We start from the raw sequence: 18,693 nt of genomic DNA, 5'->3' as shown, positions 1-18,693 counted from the left end.
CTATCGCTGTTATCGCTGCTGTTAGCGATGGCCAAGTCATGTGACTGAGCTATCGTTACTCGATTGCCGATGAGATGTGCATTCGAGACTAACCAACACTGGCCAGCCGATAAAATCAACCAAAAATTTGTAAAACTTATAAATTGTGCGTACGTTTGCATTCCATTCCAGCTGATGTGTAACTGAAATCAGAAAAAAAGAGAACCGATCGCTTGGACTCTCCGCCGGTGCACGCAATTCCACGCCCACTCCACACCAGCCGCATTCGCCATTCGGAAGCCGAACGAGAATGTTTGGAGCCAGAATCGGAATCGGAAAGCTTGGGCCGTGTGTGGCCCTAGTTGCGGTGAGTCGACGTGTTCCGTTCTGTCTGGTCATGTTGCTGGTCGCTGGTCACTGGAGTGGCTCACCCGCTCGATCAGCGGGCGGGGAAACCGTGGGGAGGGGCCGGCCAGACAGCCCCGGCTTTTCTGGCTCCCCCTAACCAAATAACTAACTAACCAGAGAACTGACATCCTATGGAATTTACAGATTCTACAGCTACTCCAGCACACACAGCCGGCAGATGCCGCCGGAGCCGTGCCCATGACCAGTGATAATATCGATATGACCCTAGGTGAGACATGCCCATACCATAACCATCACAGTCATCCCCATGCCATTCCCGCTGCCAGCGTGAGCGGGAATCAATTAGCCGACTTGCCCCATTGACGTGTCACTAAACAAAATCACTGGCTCGTTCAATTCGGCACTGCCAACGTGGTAAAATAAGTTTTATGCGCTTTCGTAAAGGACAAGGTGTGCAAATTGGATAAAACTTAATTAGGGCGGTTTATTTTCCATGCTGCACTGTGATCTATTGGTCCGATAGTCCGCCAAAATGGGCACTAGCCATTGGTCAGCAGTTGGGGAATGTCCGAAGCAGGTCCTTTATATAGGGTGTGTCCTGTACACATTTCTGCAGTAATACTATACTGTTTTTTTTTATTTTATTTGTTTTATTAACGTTAACTTTTGCAATAAAGCCTAGCCTTAGGCTATCACCCCTTAAATTTTAATATTTATATTCAGTGACAAATTTAAATATATTCCATAAAAATACATATGCATTTAAATTATAAATGCATAAACCGTAATTCCATATTGATATAAATATATATAACAAAATATATGTTTTTCAAAGTTATTATCTTTAGTATCTAAACGCAATTGTACAACAATTTTACACAATTTGGTGCTTACATTAAAAACACGCATTGTTTTCTTGCAGCGTCTAATGAATTGGTTTTCCTTAATTTTTATGCGGAGTGGTGTCGGTTTAGTAATATTTTAGCACCTATATTCGCGGAAGCTGCAGATAAGGTGAGTCAAAAGCTTACAAGCAATGCGATACATTCATATATATGTACATATATAATCAATTTATATCGAATATAAATACGTGGCATTCAATGGGATTTCTCTTGCAGATTAAGGAGGAGTTTCCAGAGGCTGGAAAGGTGGTGCTGGGCAAGGTCGATTGCGACAAGGAAACGGCCATCGCGTCCCGTTTCCACATAAACAAGTATCCAACCTTGAAAATTGTCCGCAATGGGCAGCTCAGCAAGCGCGAATACCGAGGACAGCGTTCGGCCGAAGCGTTCCTCGAGTTCGTCAAGAAGCAGCTGGAGGATCCCATTCAGGAGTTCAAATCCCTGAAGGATCTGGAGAACCTGGACTCGAAGAAGCGCCTCATTCTGGGCTACTTCGATCGTAGGGACCAGCCAGAGTACGACATATTCCGCAAGGTGGCGACAAATCTAAAGGAGGACTGCCAGTTCCACGTGGGCTTCGGAGATGCCGCCCAGGCCATGCATCCACCAGGTAAGATCTATCAAACGCACCAAGCCATGCCAGCCAATACTGAATGTCGGCTTTTTTTTTGTTGCTTTCAGGAACACCTATCATAGTATTTAGACCCGATGTAGCTCTGTCTCATGAGAACGATGAGACCTACACTGGCAGCCTACAAAATTTCGATGAGCTCAAAATTTGGGTCCAGGAGAAGTGTGTGCCCCTGGTGCGTGAAATTACCTTTGAGAATGCAGAGGAACTTACGGAGGAGGGTCTGCCGTTCCTAATTCTCTTCCACCATCCAACTGATCATAACTCCATCAAGGATTACAAGTCGATCATTGAGCGTCAATTGCTGGATGAGAAACGTAAGATGAATCATCGTGTTGATTGCTTACCATATGAGCATTTCGTTTGACCAATGTATTTTCGCAACTTTGCAGAGAACGTCAACTTTTTGACCGCCGATGGCAAGCGATTCGCGCATCCTCTGCACCATCTGGGTAAATCCGAGGATGACTTGCCCCTGATTGCCATCGACTCGTTCAAGCACATGTATCTATTCCCCCACTTCAGCGACATGTACTCGCCGGGCAAGCTGAAGCAGTTCCTCCAGGATCTCTACAGTGGCAAGCTGCACAGGTAATTGTTACTCAGCCGCCTTTGCTAGCACCATGGCTTAAATACTAAACGGTCTGCTGCTTTGCTTTCCAGGGAATTTCATTACGGGCCGGATCCCTCAAATGATATTGAACCTGATCCACACACTGGCAAGGGTACATCGCCGCCAGAGTCCAAATTCAAGGAACTTGGCCCATCCAAGCATCGCTACACCCTGCTAGAAAAAGATGAACTGTAATATAATAATAATAATGTATATTGAAAATAAAAGAAAATAATACAGAAATGTAATAGTGAGCAACCCTCCCTGAAAGCAGATGAGCAGGTATCCATCGACCATGCAAACAGCGGGCGCAGCCTCGATTCTCCTCAATACAATTCTAAAAATAAAAAGTCTGGATTTATCAACCTTTGTTATTGCAAAAAAGAAACAGTTGCTGAATTATCCAAGTGTTCCTCATTTGTTGTTAAAAATACGCCGGAGATTTCGGCGAGGCGAACTTGTTGAATTCTTTGGAATCCCCTTCTCAGTCAGCTTAGCTGGAAATGATGCCAACTTCCAAGTTCAAAGCAGTGATTCTAATTTTCTCTATATATATATATATATATATCTATACATACGTATGAGCTATATATGTATATATATATATATATATGTTTATTCGTATGTATCATGTTACAGTTACAGTTGTTAAATTAGATTACATAATTATATAATATAATTCAGTCAAAACGAGCGATAACCGTGTGTGTGGATAGAAATCGGTTCAAATGAAGATGTGTGCTGGCATTTATCATTTAAAATTTGCTCTGACTGTTAATTTTAAAAGTACATTTAAAAGCGTACTCTCGCTACAATTAATAAGTAAAAGTGAAAAAAATAGGTGCCGCCTTCGGCTGTCTGCCATGCACTTAATATGGTCTCGAGCGCATGCCTCCGTCGTTTCTCATCGGTCCGCCACCATCGCGGCGATTGCCGCCACCGCCTCCACGGCCACCGCGTCCTCCGCCATTGTTGTCATTGAAGCGCGAGTAGCCGCCACCACCGCCGCCGCCTCCCTGCGAGTTGCCTCCGCGATCTCTGTTGTGATATCCACCGCCGCCGGATCCGCGATCATTTCCGCGGTCGTAGCCTCCACCTCCGCCACCACCGCCGCCGTAGCCGCCTCCGCCACCGCCGCTCGAGCCCTCGTCGTCGCCTTTGGGAGTCTTGCATCTGCAAATGGAAGTGATTATTACTATCGTAGCAAGCCAAAGATTGTTCAATTTGTAGTTCCCCAAAGATAAAGACTTATGGCAATTATGTGGCTTATCAGCTTAAATAGCTTGCTCCTAAACACTGATAAGTTTTTCGTCTTTGGGTTCTATGATATTCACAGGCAAGTGTGGATTTTTAGGAGCTATGATGGGAATGGAATGTTGAATTCTGCTCACCTATTGCATTCGTTGCGCCAGGCAAAGTTGGTGTTATTACAGCTGTTGCACTTCCAGTCACCATCACGCGGCTGCACGTTGCCACCGCCGCCGCCACCTCCACCGCCTCCTCCGCGATCGTAGCGTCCGCCGCCGCCACCTCCATTACCGCCGCCGCCTCCTCCGCGATCGAAGCGGCCTCCACCGCCGCCGCCACCACCTCCGCCGCCACCACCACCGCGACGTCCGCCAAATCCTCCGCGACCACCACCACCGCCGCCACCGCCGCCCTTGTTCCAGTTGTTCTGGCGCTGGGCCAGCGACACCTTGATCGCATTCCCGTTGAAGTCGCGTCCATCGAACCATTCAATGGCGGACTGAGCAGCATTGGTGTCGTCATAGGTGACAGTGGCCTCTCCCTTGGAGGCGCCGGTCTCCTTGTTCTTGTACAGCCAAATCTTGGGCTTCATTGTACGCTTGTCTTTCTGTTGTTGGGTCAGTTGCAATGGGATACAAAGATACAAAGGTTAAAACGTAGCTACAGAGACCTAAAATACATTACTACTTGCCTTGATGATGCCAATGGCTCCAAAGTGAGTCTCAATGTCCTGCTCGGTGGTTGAGGGATCCATGCCGGAGACAAAGATGGTGTCCTCCTGGGTGATCATGTCGTTGCCACCGGACCCGCCGCCACCTCCTCCACCGCCGCCGCCGCCCGAGTATCCTCCGGGTCCTACAAAAGCGAATGGGAAATTAGGACGAGCTGGCAAGACAGGGTATAGCTTAGAATGGAACTGCTACTTTATTTAATTACTATTTTTTTTTTTTGCTTTTTTTTTTTTTAGAACTTCTCCCCTCACTGCAACCACCAAAGAATGCAACGAAGGTGAGGGCCAAAGTAGACGCCCGCATATGGTACCGAATCCTATACTTGGCTGTTCCGTGACATTTTAACCAGGACACTTAGATGTGAAACCAGAATTTTGAGGTGTATTTCAAAAAAACCTTCAGTGGGTGGGACGACATGGGGACACTTTGAACGGGTTTCGGTCGGCTTTTGAGCTTTCAAAGCCAGACTGACTGGTACACAAGAACACAAACAGGTGACCCCAAATGGCCAGGAGTTAGCCCGACCAACCCTTGATTTGATTCGTGACAACGCTTTGACATGTATTACAACACTTTACAGAAATTAAATACTAAATACCCGTGGGCTGACCGAGTCGGTCGTTAACCATTATATTGATCAAACAGAGATCAACGATTTGGAAAAGTACGCTAAAAATACACTTTATAGGTAACGATGCGTGGACTTTTCGACGAAATTTCAAATGGGCAAGGCCCCACAATGAAAGAATGCCGCCAGGAAAGGAAGATGTTTGTTTAATATGCATATTCAATTATTTACTCTTTTGGTTTGGAATTAGACTCTGTTTTATGTTCTAATCGGTTTGGGTTTTTTTTTTGCGTTTTTAAATTTTATGTTCTACTTCGATTTTAGATTCAAGTTCAATATGTAGAAAAATATTGGTATACATTACTCGATATGTTTGCAATTATTTGCATTATTTTTACCTTTGTTGTAGCTGTCCTTGCTGGCGCCTCCATTTCTAAAAGAGGATATTGAATAACTTATTTAATGCTTTGATTTTGGTTTTAATGCAGAATGGTGAGGTATACGCCTAGGATCCCTTGTTAGAATACGTATTGTCTGTTCGATTTAATGGCATCTAATGCCATCTATTGAGCACCCGGCGCAGTTCGGTCAGTGACGACGACGTTCAAACAGCGAATGTCCGTTTTGTTGCTTTCCATCTCTCAAAATTAGAGCCAAGTGCGGCGGCAGTCACTGATCAAACTGCCAAGGAGGACAACGTACATAATGTTTGCCCTACAAATGTACACCTAACTCTTATAAACATAATCTTAACGTTTGCATTAGTCTACTATCGGAAGAGCATTTGTTTACCAAATTCACAGAAACGAGAGGGAAGGAAGGAGCTCGACCTAGTTAAATACACTAATTTAGGTAGTAAGTATCTCGCAGCGAGATACCATCGTTTTTAAACACAAAACACTACCTACATACATATGTATATTCTTGCTTAACGACTATGAAAGAAGCTTAAGTGATAAATAATTAATCTTAAAAGTATTTTCACGTTTAGTAGGTGTTAAAATCACAAGACATTAAAGCTATATAAAATATATTGCTTAAAACTATCTTACAATTAGATTCTTAGAGGTAAGCTCTCTCTTAGACGCAAAATCATTGCTTTTTATGTGTATAAAAATATGTGTATAGGTAATAAGTATAATAGGTAATAATTGAAATTGTTTAACTTTTTTTGTATACGTAAATACCTTAAGATGATTAGAGTCTCAGTACCATACCAATTCCTCCGAACTGTGCATTAATAATTGTTATATCGAATTTTTTTTTTGTTTATTGTTTTTGCCTCGAGCCACAATTTATTTATTAATTTTTATGATTTCTGTTTGATATTCGATAATATGATAGTTTTTTATCACTTGTGTCATGTTTGATCTGGTTTTCATTACCATCCCCTTGGGAACTCACATTTTTTGAATGTTCATTTTGGAACATGTTTATGCTTGCATGGAATCGTTTTAAGTCAGAAATGGATGATTTACTGTATGATATATATAGTTTAAAACGATAATAAAATGTGCGCGATTCTCTATGCAAATATCAAGGAATTCACCATAGATTTCATTAGGCGACCATTATTATTCCGATTGCAACGGCTTATTACTTATTCAGTATTACCAGTATTATTTATGCATTGCAGATATTTGTTTCCCCAGGCCGTCATCTTTTTTTTTTACCATTATACTCATTTGAGTCGTCAAAACCATTTTGAAATACCAGTCTTAAATATTTTTACACAGATTTTCGATGAAAAAAAACAAGCGTACATGAAATACAGTCATGCGGATAAATAATAAATAGCCAAATTGGGGGATACGGTTTTTTTTCCTTCTAATTTTATGTTTTCTGCGTTTTTATGTAGTCAGAACAAGTCGTAATTGCAGGAATTGCTTCAAGCAGTTTCACACTTTGATGCAGCACAGTGCATCGCTTGCATATTAATAAAATCTTTACATTACGCTTCATGTTCCAAGTAGTGGCTCGGTCTTTTTTCTCATTGGTTTGGCTGGATTGATTCGTAAATGTTTATATATGCATACACTTCTCTTATAACACTTAAGCAACCTCCGTGAAAGACTACTATACCCATGATCTAAATAACCTCGCTGTAACTGAACAGCAGCGAAATACTAAAAGTGGATAACATACCCGTAGGAATTGCCTCCTCTGTCGTTCCATGAGCCGCCGCCGCCGCCGTTGCCGCTGCCACCAGAACCACGATGACCGGAACCGGAATCATAACCTTAAAAACATAAGTGTGTTAGTATTGGTGTGTTGCCCGCAACACGAAATTTGCATGCACGCCTTACCACCGCCTTGTTTGCCGTAGTTCGGAGGTGGCTCGTTGTAGTTACCCGTTTTATTTGGCATTTGCTGGTAGTTTGGTGGGGGGACAGCGAAATTATTATATCCCTGTCCCGAACCACCACCATAACCGCCACCTAGAGTGCACATATTTCAGCGTTTTCAATGTATTCACTTTGCAACTTTTGCGCGAGTTAAAACTATACTTACGTTCCATGACTATTAAACGTCGCGTGCAGTCTCTTTTTAATCAATAGAATTGCAGGAGTTTTAATAACTCGCTGCGTACAAATTGGCCGAATATAAAAAAGCGTCAGATCGTCACAAATTCTATTGTAAAATGGCGTGTGAAAATTAGTTAGGGATGTGCGTCGAAGGGGGCTGGTATGTGTGGATATCGTAGCGCTTATCGAAATATATATCTATGCTTTGGAATGTGTGGGAATGGAACACAATTATGTCAAATATTATATTTTTGGGAAAATACGTATTAAATGTTACAAATAATTTTTATTTAATACATTTCATCATTTCTTTGCATCCAAATGGACTGAGTCCAAGAGGTTTTTAAATAATTAATCAGCAGTTTGAATGCTTTACAACACTGAAGCGGTTGCATCCCTGCAAACATTGTTTACAGTCGTTAGCACTTAACTTTGAATGAAAGTCGAAATCAGCTGTTTGTGCTTTGAAATTGAATTGGTGTTTACGTGGATTTAATTTTTCTGAAATCAAATTAAAGCAGAGCCAAACACAAAATGATTGAAATATCAGATCTGCAGAGTAAGTAGCCATTCATATGCGACAGCCATCAGCGCAACTAAACCGCCTATTGAAATCTTCCCGCAGAAATCGGCATCGGCTTGGCTGGTTTTGGCGTTTTCTTTCTGTTTCTCGGCATGCTGCTGCTCTTCGATAAAGGCCTGCTCGCCATTGGCAATGTACGTTACCATATGCCCCATATAGCACACCCTGCGAGCTCTATAATAATAGCAATCCCCTCTTTCCCGCAGATTCTATTCATATCGGGCCTGGCCTGCGTCATTGGCGTGGAGCGCACCCTGCGCTTTTTCTTCCAACGGCACAAAGTCAAAGGCACAACGGCCTTCTTCGGAGGAATCGTTATCGTCCTGCTGGGATTCCCCATCATCGGCATGATTATTGAATCCTATGGATTTTTCGCACTCTTCAGGTTCGTAGCACCCTGGCCAAGTCCCAGTCGGATTCGTTTGAGACCATTTGAGCGGGGCTAGCCGGTAACGCACTCCACATGGTCTTCTCGCTTTCCCGCTCTTAATACACCATTAGGCTTCAGGGCTTAGCAATCAAATTTGCTGTCAGATGACTTCCTTTAGAATTTTTTGATATTTTAATTGAAAAACTGCAAGTCATGTGGATGGGACAATTCGACCCCGTGGCATTAATATCAACTACAAAGTATAATTCTTCAGATCCGCTTACTAAAATAAGCTCGATCAGTTGCTATAGATGCTAATCAGAGCTACAGAAAGCAAAAAAGTATGTCCTTCATTACAATTATTCGCTGTTTCTACAGTCTTTTTATACATTTTTTCCTGTCTGTATCTCTCTCTTTTTACCTATTCAATGGCATGCTTCTTCATAAGCTACGACCAAAGGGGCAACTTAACAATTACTCTGATATATGTAGGTCTTTTCATTAATTAAAATATCTTCTAACGAACGTTAAAAGGTCTGCTTCATATATATCCATATAATTTATTTAAAGTATGGTAAATATTCAGTGAATATAAAACCTTTAACTTAACTTCGAAACGTGCAAGATGGCAACACAAGTGGAAGTAACTCCTCTTAGTGATTGATCGTTTACTTTTTAGCTCTGACACTTCTTCTCTTTATATTTTCAGCGGCTTCTTCCCCGTCGCCATTAATTTCCTAGGCCGAGTGCCTGTTTTAGGATCGCTGTTTAATTTACCAATTATGCAAAAGGTAAGGTAGCATGGAGAGCCTAACAAAAAATAAAAATTTAACATAGCAAATAGCCCATACTCATGATCATTTAACGCGCTCATCTCGCCTGGACGCGAATGCCCATTGAATAAACTGAAGGGTCCACATTCCCAAACGACCACGCAGACTCGATTTCATAGCCAATTTTGGTATTTATCTAAGCTATGTATTTCAACATTTACAAGTCCAAAGTAGAGGGATTTAGTGGCGCGTTTAGTGGATCTTTTCCCAGTCCTCACGCTCCTCGCGCTCCTTCACGACCTCCTTGAGGTAGGGTTCCAGATACTTGACGTCCTCCTCGTACTTGGTCCACTGCTCCTTGGGCAGAATGGTCTTGGTCATGGACAGGTGGAGGGCCCTCATGATGCGGTAGTTGCGCTCATCGTACAGCTTCCTGGGCAATCGACGGACGGCCTCCTTCACATCCTCGTTCTCATACAGACAATCATCGCGATGCAGACCTGCGGAAATCGATGGCATCAAGCTCAGGTGTTAGGAATCACTAGATTATATAGGAGTCCTACCGTATTGGTTGAATCCGGAGAGATTGTAGGCCCATCTGCCCAGATTTGCTGTGGGGAAAAATTCGCATTACATATTTACGTAATCATAATATTCCGGCGTTCTGCGCTACGGGATTTGTTGCATGCAACGTGTGTCCGATTGTTGCCCGTTCGTAATACTTACAGAGAACTGCGGGTCCCTTTCTGGCAATATAGTTCGACATGGTTTACGTAAAATTAGAAGTCGGGAAAGAGATATTCCTCCAGCCTTTTTATTTTAGGTATGAGAACGTTGGAGATGGGCCTCTCGATAGTTATCGCACCCCGTTATCGATCAACGAGGACTACGGTTGCGTTTGCACAAATCGATTTCCGAAATATACTACAGACACACTGCATATCGATATATCGCACTCATAAACATTCGTTACAAATGAATTTTTATTCTTTAATTTTAGAGCTATTAAAAATAATAATAATATTTTAACGTTTTACCCTCTTGTAATTGTATTTAGATTGTTCAAAAACTTGGAGGAGACGGCAACCGAACTACAGTATAATTACATCTCCAAAGTTGACCATTTTGCAAAGACTTTTTGTATAAAGTAAATAAAATCAATTCAAATTCTTGTAAACCCATATAAGTCCATGTAAAAAACCGCCTTCATAAACAAAATACTTGTAGTTTATCAAACCGAATGATTGTGCCTTTCTCCTTTTGTAATTTGTTATGGGAAACTAACCGAAAAGGTTTTTAATTTGGGTTTTGTTATAATTTATTTTAACCAATAACCTTGATTAAATTAATTAAAAAATGATGTCTGAAGACATACAACTTTCAGTTAACTTGTAAACGGGTATTGTATATAAAACAGTAAGCCCAAAACCTGAAGATTGATTACAAAAATGGAAGAAATGTTGGTAATTAGCGGAGTGCTTCGACAAGCGGAAATTCCTACTTCTTATTTAAATATTATTTCGCCAATTTTTTGCGATAAGCTCCCGCCAACGGTAAACCCTTCATTAAAATGATTGATAGCGTTTTTATTTTAAAGTACATACCTTCGCTTTATTATGACTACAAAATATCAATTTATACAAATTAAAGAACATATACAAATTCTTTATATATACAGTGCCCTCCCTTAAGAGTGAACACTCGAATATGTGAACTTTTAGTAAAAGTGAACGATTAATTTATGACATTTTAGAAACTTTCGCTTAACTTAGTAAAAAAAATCAAATTTTTTCAAACGTGGTGTTTTTGAAAATTATATTAAATTGTTTATTTTTTCTGTGATTCGTTATAGTGAACAAATTCGATTCAGTGCACACCCTTGGTTCTCAATAGTCCACTGTTTCGAGTGAGCACTGTACATACACTAAGGCTGGCACGAACACGTCACTAATTTAAGTTTGTTTCGGCTTTGTTTCTGATTTCTGAACACACGTTATATATATACATATGTATAACATTGAGACCCGTTCCAGCCTTAGTTTATACACATATCACTGGGCACATAATTTAGTAACTCCCAATGCGCTGAGTGGCCGGGAGAGAGAAATCACTTATTGTTCTTAGCTGCAGTCAATGACAAAAACTCCACCTTTCGAGCCAAGTACTCATTATAACGAAGAAATGCATAGCTAAATGGGGCGAATAAAAAATTGGTCATTAGTATCGATTGGTTGAAAGGTCGTAATTGGGGTAAATAGGGAATGCAGGGTGCACAATAATATAATAAATCCATTACAATGGCTGTCTAGTAGTTGTTGATTGCTCTTATCAAGCAAAACTTATATATACATCTATATTTCATTTAATTGCATCGAGCATTCCCAATTTGAAGTTACTGTCCATATACTATGCAACACGCACCCTACGTAGTCGAAATCGATAGTGGAATGCTCGGCTTGCAACAGGGACCACACCGTCCAAAAGATATGCGATGCCAGCGCAAACTGATTGACCTGGACATAGAGCAGTTCGACTTCGTCGTTCTGAATGTGGCTGCGCTGTAGGTACTCCTCGAGGTAGACCCTCAGCCACTGCAACTGGAACTCGCGCTTCGGGTAGCGCGAGTAGTCGACCTCATCCACGCCGCACATCTCCGCAAAGTGGTTGCCAATGTCGAAGGCCTGGAAATTGTAATCGGCATACTCGTAGTCGATGAAGTTCACCGTATTCAGGCTCTGCGTATAGATCACATTTCCCAGCAGAAGATCGTTGTGGGAGAAGACAATCGGACTGTCCAGAGCCTCGAGGTATTCATATAGCTTGTTGAACTCCTCGCGCAGGCGGCCGATAGGTAGAAACGTTTCTTTCACTCTGCAATTGCAAATCAAACACAATGAGCGAATGAACAATGAGGCTAAGGATCTGGTGTCCGTACCTTTTGTGTTTTTCAGCATCACTAAAACGTTCAGGTACTAAATCAAGAAAGCTCTGCGTCTTCTTCCAAATCATAGGCATGGGTTTGGTCGCCGAACTATCCCCGTGCTTCCTCACCTTGCGATGCATCTCGGCCATGCGACGGGCGACCAAGGGCCAAATCTCTGGACAGAGCACACTGTCCGTATTCAGGGTGGTTCCAGGTACGTATTCGTAGACGAGGCCGTTCTTGAACGTGGCATACAGCGATGGCGCTAGCCCATACGTATGCAGTAGAAGAAAGTTTTGCGTCTCCGCCTTGCGATCTATCAGTAGGTCCGTTTTGTTACCGTATATCCTGACCAGCACTACGTCATCGGAGTACTGTACAGGTGAGCCGTCGTCCGTTGCCCGATCGTCTGTGTACTGATCATCGTCCTCCTTCTCGATGATGACTGGATCCTCGGCCTGAACCGGCGACAGGCCCTGCGTCTTGATAGGTATATACGATCCGCCGTTCTCATCGCTCAGTTTGGAGATCTCCTTATGAAAACATCCGACCAGTTTGTTTGTGATGCCATCGGTGAAACTCTAGAATAAGCATAAGAGGAGAGCACCATTAAATCGTGCACATAAATACTCATCTGTGTAGATATAGTGAATGGGTTAGGATGGATTAATTACTAGTCAGCTAGAGTTGAGTAGCTACGTGATTTGTGTGCTTTGTTTATTGTACGTGAAGTTATTGCATCATCACCTAATACCAATTGCCATACGGAAAGGTTCATTAGTAGCATTCAATGGAACGTTTTCGGGAATTCGCCTTTTAAGCCGCAGCTCAAGAGCTTCTGTGAAGGGCTTATGGCCACTTCCTTATCGACTCCACATGCATGTACATATGTACATATGTATAGAAAAGAGTGAAGCACATGGGTGATAAACTTTGTGATACCAGCTATTTGCGTGCTAAGCGTCTCAGAAAGACCACCTTCGTCTTGAATACGCATATGGTGCTTTTTTTTTAATGAAAACACAGAAACAGATAAGATAATGAATTGCTAAACAATTTAAATTCATAATATTCAAAGCGCAAAAAGCCCAGAGTGTGTGAAATGTGAATGAAAAAAAAAGTAGCAAAATAGTAATTAGTTCATTTCAATCACTTCAATCTAAGAACCCTGCTGGTTTTATTCATTTCTTGGAAACGTTTATTTATTGCAGGTATAATCAATATTTCTCAGTTATTTTCCCTTTGCTCCGTATTCAATGCACTCAAGATTAAAGTAGTAGTTTGTTCAGCAAACACGTGTGTTTCAGATCGCTGGCGATATAGTAAATTTTCCACTTCATATATATGGACATATTGAACGACGTCTCTAGCAGCTATAAAAATGTCAATAGTTAACCCATTACTCCCATGACAGTTGTGTGGCATAAATAACCGTGGAACTTGAAGTAAAACTTAAACTTTTGGTTTATGGTTGAGCAATGGTGCCTATGACGCCATGGTCCATGAATCAACTCGGATTTTTGCTCTCGGCAACAAGTATTCATATTGTAGCTTTTATTATCACCATTTCGTCTGAATGGCGCCAAAGATTTGTGCCTCCCCATAAGGATGCCCCCCATCCACTTGAATACTTTGCAAGCGACAAAAAGCGGCTACCAACGTGTCTATAGCTTTGAAAACGGACATGACATGATTTAGACTGTGTACCCATGTACCCATGTACTATAGAACACCAGTCGCTGATCAAGGGATGAACCACGTTTTATGGCCCACCAGCGATTTGGCAAGACTCAGCAGTGCCATTGGCAATTCCGACTGGAGGAGCTGCCATAAAGCTGATAAGTGAGTTACGGACAAGCTGTGTACACCAATTAGACGTCATGCCTATGGTGCGGGGTATACAGATAGCGAGGTCAAGGTGTACAAGTGGCTTCCGATAAGGCAAGAACGCCCCATACATACATCATACTCCTCTAACTCGACAGAGTGCCATTATCAAATCGGGACAAACGAAATCAAGCCCCTAAAAAGCGAGGAAAAAAAAAAGGAATTTTTTTCGGATCATCCGTAAATTACGGACGGACGGACGGACGGTAATGGTTATCTGTAAAAACACTCGAGTCAATGCACCTGCCTGCTTTCAACACCTTCCATGCCAGGCATATAAAGTATTGTGGCAATTGGAGAACGTGCGATTTCATTAGAACTAAGGCGACTAATTGGCACGAAGGCCTATTTCTTGGCTCGCACCCGTTGCCACCCCGCTCCGTTTGTTCGGAGGGGGCACTTATTATTTTCCCCCGGAGTCGAGGGCTAGATTAGCCGCAAACTGGTTTCTACTGCGACGCGGGGTCTGAAGTCTCCGTAGTTCAATTCTCGCTGTCCTAACACAACCAACACCAACACCAGCGTAGTGAATAATGTTAATTTCGAATAACAATCCTATGCGTCTCTCTCTCTTCATTGATATAACAAAGTCTATTTACAAATATCATGGCGGCAGCAGCGAATATATATATGTATATTATATAATTACTATTGGAAGGTTGGCTGTTGTTGTGCAATAACCCTGTTTCAAACAATGTTAGCAACTACTACGACTCTATATCTCTTGTATATGTGCATATGTATGTATATAGTAAAGTATATAGCCCACGTTCCGCACACCAGTTAGTGATCGTAATAAATGATAAGGAAACATACAGCGTCGTCATCACCATCGCATTTTGGGCCGGATAACGATCTTCGATCTGCGGAACTACCCTGATCTGATGGAGAATGTAGAGAATATGACATTGATGGTTTCGTTTTTGCATTGTATATAGTGTGTTGTTTGTCTTGTGATTCAAGTTGTTTGTGATTTAATTGTTGGGATTATGCTATTGTAGATTGTAGGGGGCGTTATAATTTTGACGGTTTGATGAGGTTTACGTTACCTTAAACTCGACGTGGCTGAGGTCCCAGGTCGGTCGAATAACCTTCAACAGTTCCTTGGCCCCTTGAATCACGTCGGCCTCCTCAACAAATATGGGCACAAAGGGTACAATTGCCTCTTTTCTGGATTTATCCTCCTGTTTGGCTCGAATATCGCGCGGATTTTGTTCGTGTTCGTTTTTATTTTCGCTCCCGCTTGGATTCGGATACGAATTTGAATTTGAATGTGAATTCAATTGGTTCTCGACCTGGTTCGATTGCGATAGCGATAGCGTTTGCTGATTGACCGTCTGACGAACTAAGGATAAAGAATCTTTCATCACTTTGGGGTTGCCGCCACTTGTTGAAATCTGTCCTGTGTAACTGTTGCTCTTGGTTTCTGTGCCCATTCTATTGTATTATATATGTGAAATACGAAAGTGTCAGGTCGGGTCATACACATAGAACGACAATAACAACAGCATGTAAAATGAGTAGGTAGGTAGCGTTAGTTAAAGGCTAATCATCCGAATGCAAAACCAACCGAGAACCCAACCAAACCAGCAAAGATATCCCCCCCAACGAGCCGCAGCCATATGAAAAATTAAAACAACCCAGTAAGTATACTACGTCCATGTCCTCTCACTCATGCGCACCGAAACCAGAGTTTTGGATGGAGATGACCGCACCCAGTTAGTAGGATCTGCGTACCATGTGGCAAATCCACCAAACACACCCACTTCACCACTCGAGTAAAACTAGCCTTCTTTGGCTTGAATCATATTTGTATCGCTCATACTAAATTTAATCTCAATACGCCACCAAAGGTGTATTTAGTAATTTAAGGTTTATTTATTATATAGCAGATATAGAAGATTGCACCGAAGTTAGGCAAAATCTACCTCCTAAACAAAAACTAATCTACATAATGATCAACACTTTTAGAGTCCCAAATGTGCAATTAACAATTATACGAGAAAATGTTCGCTAATTTGCCAAGCAAATAATATATATGTACGTATATTCCATAAAAAATGGTTACGGAAAATAAACCTTGAAATTGTGATAGTCAATTCGTTAACTGGTTTTCGCTTGGTACAGGAAGTTTCTAATTTCAGCAATAGATAAACATGCTATTTTACCCTCATTAAACACCAAAATTCGCAATATAGATAAAAGCTGCTTCAATGATACTTATTAATCATTAATAATGATATAATGAATGCTACGATTTGAAAACTAACAACTTGTTAATAGTTTATTATAATACATAATGCAGTTCTAACTACACAAATTCATGCAAGTGTGTGTATGTATGATGGGACGCTTTTTGATTACCATTCTTCTTAGACCTTATCGTTGGACATTATCTACTGACTAGATCCATCATCTTGTCTTCATTTTCGACTATATCACGAAAAGCTGATTCAAAAATAAACGTTGTATTCGTTTATGATAAGCAAACATCTCGAATATGATAGAATCAAACGGCAACAATAACTAACTGTTTACACTAATGGTGCTATTGTGCTACCCCGTGCTGTAGCATGTCTTCGAATTCGGCACAGCCGGGCGGAAAGTACACTTAGCCGTTTGTACTCGAAATATACGAAGGTGCGTACGGCGGTGACTATAAATCGGAGATGGTAACGAGACAACATACGTATGTGTATATGCATGGGATAAGGTAAGGGGGTCAAAATAAGTCAATAAGATCGCCGTGTTAAGCCAATGTCTTAAAATGCAGGAGCGTAACGAGGGGGTGGCTAAGTTTTTAATTCGATCAAAGGCATTTTTAAATCGGAATTAGGCTGTATGCACTTAATTTGATTACAATTGGAACTATTTGGGTGGTGACGCCCCGAAATGACCCCGCTGACACCGCTCCAGGAGACAGGGAATGCACCCACACTCGCGCACAAATAAATAGGGCGTAAAATGCTAATCTTGTGAATACGTGAATGTATATACATGTGTATGTACATACTCTACGCAAATCATGTGTTGAGCAATGCAAGTGTACATTATGTACATGCGAAAGTATGTAAGATCGGAAATCAGGTGAAAAGCCCGGGCCCAATAAGACAGGTGGGGGCGGGCGCTTTAGCACGGGACATTTGCTTTAATATTAACATGTTTTCCGTTTCGCACTTTCTTCATTTTTTCATCTTTATTTTGGTTTTTTAGCCAGGCCAAAAGTTTATGCATACAATGGCAATGTATGTACGTGCAAGGGTACAACTGCATATGTGTGCATAGTAGGTGGGATTAGGGCCCATCTGCACGGGCTAAGTTTCCCTTATATCCCGTAATACTACTCGAATTCTGTTAACTTAAATGTTGTGAATGAAACTAAAATATATATAAGCTACATTACTTTGCCAGTCAAATTAAAGGTCTCTTTTAAGCCTCAAAAGCGGCGATTCCATGCGGAATTTAGGTCGTGCGAAGGGGCCTTAAGCGCGTTCTGGGTTAAGAACCCCCCGCCCACGACCCCCTCACCATGACGACCCCTCCCACAATCCGAGCATCCTTTTTCCTGAACCCGGTGCGATATTTGTTGGTTGATTCGAAGGATTCCCATACCAGGTTTTGATTCCGATTCGGTGGTTCTGAATTCAGATAGTGATTCGATTCGATTCGATTTGATTCGACTGGATTTGATTCGTGTTTCGCATGCAATTAAGTTTTGAAAACGACAAACAAGGTAAAATAATATTAAAATGTGTACCAATATGTCAAGCGTCAACGAATGCAAACGCACACTGAGGTGAATTGTTAGTTGTCTACACACGTTACCTTCGGGTATTGATTGTTTTTTAAAAGAAAACACAAAAAAAAAGCCGCGAAAATCACACAACCAGATTATCGATTTTGGCCCCCGCTGAAATTGGCGCACACAACACACAAATTTGACTGGGGAACGAACAGCGGGCGATGCAAACGATTCGGTTCCGACTTGGAATATATAGCTGCCGAACTATCGGTGCAACAATCGGATCGCTCAACCGGTCGCTCCATCTGCCGGTAATACCAAAACGCCTCGGTTAAGTAGCGCGCGTATGAAGGTACTTGCGCTTAGCCACCAGCTGGGCACACTGCACCCGCCTGCATAGAGTTTTTAACGAAATTATCGCGAATTTGGGTGGTTTTTCGACTAGAATTGGAATAAGTCGATACTCTTAAATTGCTCACAAGTTGATTTGTAATGCACAACTTTTTGCAGACAGCTTTTCGACAAAAGCAGTGCTGCCAGACTGTTAGACCGGCACGTTACTGGCGTGTTTTCTATCACATTTTTCCTGAATTTTCCAAGCTGGTGAAATATTCCAAAGCTTTCTATGTGCACACACTTTTTATATAGGCGTTCCCAGAAAACCGACTTAGCATGTACTTAGTGCTAACAAGGCGTTGCCAGACTGTCATTGCGTTTCTTGTTGCTCCTTGCAAGAGCCCGCCAAATTGAAATTTAATTTGAATACAATTTATTTTTTTCTTCCCCGGTTCTTCTGCTTTTATTATATCCCAACATTTCCATTACTAAACATGTAAAATATATAGC

The 18,693-nt window shown here is 41.7% G+C and overlaps 5 protein-coding genes across 10 annotated transcripts; 2 read left to right on the top strand and 3 right to left on the bottom strand.

Annotated features, from left to right (window-relative positions):
• Nucleotides 1-90: 90 nt before the first annotated feature.
• Nucleotides 91-2,740, top strand: LOC6617905 (endoplasmic reticulum resident protein 44). Its single transcript, XM_002042180.2, has 7 exons — nt 91-346; nt 532-616; nt 1,271-1,362; nt 1,470-1,863; nt 1,935-2,201; nt 2,277-2,475; nt 2,548-2,740. Exons 1-7 carry the CDS (start codon nt 290-292, stop codon nt 2,690-2,692), a joined length of 1,239 nt encoding a protein of 412 aa, XP_002042216.1. The 5' UTR covers nt 91-289; the 3' UTR covers nt 2,693-2,740.
• Nucleotides 2,741-3,078: 338 nt separating this feature from the next.
• On the bottom strand, nt 3,079-7,698 carry LOC6617908 (RNA-binding protein cabeza). 5 transcript variants are annotated; one of them, XM_002042179.2, is made up of 7 exons: nt 7,556-7,694; nt 7,351-7,482; nt 7,190-7,283; nt 5,443-5,477; nt 4,437-4,600; nt 3,889-4,352; nt 3,137-3,670 (listed from the first exon to the last, which is right to left on the bottom strand). In XM_002042179.2, the coding sequence occupies exons 1-7, from the start codon at nt 7,560-7,562 to the stop codon at nt 3,367-3,369; spliced, it is 1,200 nt and encodes a 399-aa protein (XP_002042215.2). In that variant the 5' UTR covers nt 7,563-7,694; the 3' UTR covers nt 3,137-3,366. The 5 variants fall into 5 exon arrangements, with proteins under 5 accessions (XP_032581638.1, XP_032581639.1, XP_002042215.2 ...); XM_032725747.1 differs by lacking the exon at nt 7,351-7,482 and having other exon boundaries at nt 3,079-3,670; nt 7,556-7,697; XM_032725746.1 differs by lacking the exon at nt 5,443-5,477 and having other exon boundaries at nt 7,556-7,695.
• Nucleotides 7,699-7,984: 286 nt separating this feature from the next.
• On the top strand, nt 7,985-10,536 carry LOC6617909 (vesicle transport protein GOT1B). The gene is made up of 5 exons (XM_002042177.2): nt 7,985-8,128; nt 8,195-8,286; nt 8,359-8,537; nt 9,232-9,313; nt 10,353-10,536. Exons 1-5 carry the CDS (start codon nt 8,104-8,106, stop codon nt 10,395-10,397), a joined length of 423 nt encoding a protein of 140 aa, XP_002042213.1. The 5' UTR covers nt 7,985-8,103; the 3' UTR covers nt 10,398-10,536.
• Nucleotides 9,463-10,150, bottom strand: LOC6617907 (cytochrome b-c1 complex subunit 7). Its single transcript, XM_002042178.2, has 3 exons — nt 10,022-10,150; nt 9,859-9,906; nt 9,463-9,795 (listed from the first exon to the last, which is right to left on the bottom strand). The coding sequence occupies exons 1-3, from the start codon at nt 10,059-10,061 to the stop codon at nt 9,548-9,550; spliced, it is 336 nt and encodes a 111-aa protein (XP_002042214.1). The 5' UTR covers nt 10,062-10,150; the 3' UTR covers nt 9,463-9,547.
• A 342-nt stretch (nt 10,537-10,878) lies between the features above and the next one.
• On the bottom strand, nt 10,879-18,114 carry LOC6618114 (ethanolamine kinase). 2 transcript variants are annotated; one of them, XM_032725743.1, is made up of 5 exons: nt 17,931-18,114; nt 15,155-15,542; nt 12,231-12,799; nt 11,717-12,166; nt 10,879-11,484 (listed from the first exon to the last, which is right to left on the bottom strand). In XM_032725743.1, exons 2-5 carry the CDS (start codon nt 15,539-15,541, stop codon nt 11,403-11,405), a joined length of 1,488 nt encoding a protein of 495 aa, XP_032581634.1. In that variant the 5' UTR covers nt 15,542; nt 17,931-18,114; the 3' UTR covers nt 10,879-11,402. The 2 variants fall into 2 exon arrangements, with proteins under 2 accessions (XP_032581634.1, XP_032581635.1); XM_032725744.1 differs by lacking the exons at nt 10,879-11,484; nt 11,717-12,166 and adding an exon at nt 14,922-14,986 and having other exon boundaries at nt 12,635-12,799.
• Between the last annotated feature and the right edge of the window lie 579 nt (nt 18,115-18,693).

Source organism: Drosophila sechellia, chromosome X (assembly GCF_004382195.2).
Source record: "Drosophila sechellia strain sech25 chromosome X, ASM438219v1, whole genome shotgun sequence".
In the NCBI taxonomy this organism is placed as follows: Eukaryota; Metazoa; Arthropoda; class Insecta; order Diptera; family Drosophilidae; genus Drosophila; species Drosophila sechellia.
Note: the sequence above shows the minus strand (reverse complement) of the source record. Positions and strands in the feature narration are given on the sequence as shown.

Excerpts from the sequence above, each read along its gene's own strand:
- LOC6617905 (XM_002042180.2), top strand. The coding sequence starts at position 290 with ATGTTTGGAGCCAGAATCGGAATCGGAAAGCTTGGGCCGTGTGTGGCC. Across the intron at positions 617-1,270 it reads TAATATCGATATGACCCTAG|CGTCTAATGAATTGGTTTTC; the intron begins GTGAGACATGCC and ends GTTTTCTTGCAG. Across the intron at positions 2,476-2,547 it reads TACAGTGGCAAGCTGCACAG|GGAATTTCATTACGGGCCGG; the intron begins GTAATTGTTACT and ends TTTGCTTTCCAG.
- LOC6617909 (XM_002042177.2), top strand. The coding sequence starts at position 8,104 with ATGATTGAAATATCAGATCTGCAGA. Across the intron at positions 8,287-8,358 it reads GCCTGCTCGCCATTGGCAAT|ATTCTATTCATATCGGGCCT; the intron begins GTACGTTACCAT and ends TCTTTCCCGCAG. Across the intron at positions 9,314-10,352 it reads ATTTACCAATTATGCAAAAG|ATTGTTCAAAAACTTGGAGG; the intron begins GTAAGGTAGCAT and ends AATTGTATTTAG.
- LOC6618114 (XM_032725743.1), bottom strand. The coding sequence starts at position 15,541 with ATGGGCACAGAAACCAAGAGCAACAGTTACACAGGACAGATTTCAACA. Across the intron at positions 12,800-15,154 it reads TCAGCCACGTCGAGTTTAAG|AGTTTCACCGATGGCATCAC; the intron begins GTAACGTAAACC and ends TGCTTATTCTAG. Across the intron at positions 12,167-12,230 it reads GATGCTGAAAAACACAAAAG|AGTGAAAGAAACGTTTCTAC; the intron begins GTACGGACACCA and ends TTGCAATTGCAG.
- LOC6617907 (XM_002042178.2), bottom strand. The coding sequence starts at position 10,061 with ATGTCGAACTATATTGCCAGAAAGGGACCCGCAGTTCTCT. Across the intron at positions 9,907-10,021 it reads AAAGGGACCCGCAGTTCTCT|CAAATCTGGGCAGATGGGCC; the intron begins GTAAGTATTACG and ends TTTTCCCCACAG. Across the intron at positions 9,796-9,858 it reads CTCCGGATTCAACCAATACG|GTCTGCATCGCGATGATTGT; the intron begins GTAGGACTCCTA and ends CGATTTCCGCAG.
- LOC6617908 (XM_002042179.2), bottom strand. Across the intron at positions 5,478-7,189 it reads AGAGGAGGCAATTCCTACGG|AAATGGAGGCGCCAGCAAGG; the intron begins GTATGTTATCCA and ends ATCCTCTTTTAG. Across the intron at positions 3,671-3,888 it reads TGGCGCAACGAATGCAATAG|ATGCAAGACTCCCAAAGGCG; the intron begins GTGAGCAGAATT and ends TTCCATTTGCAG.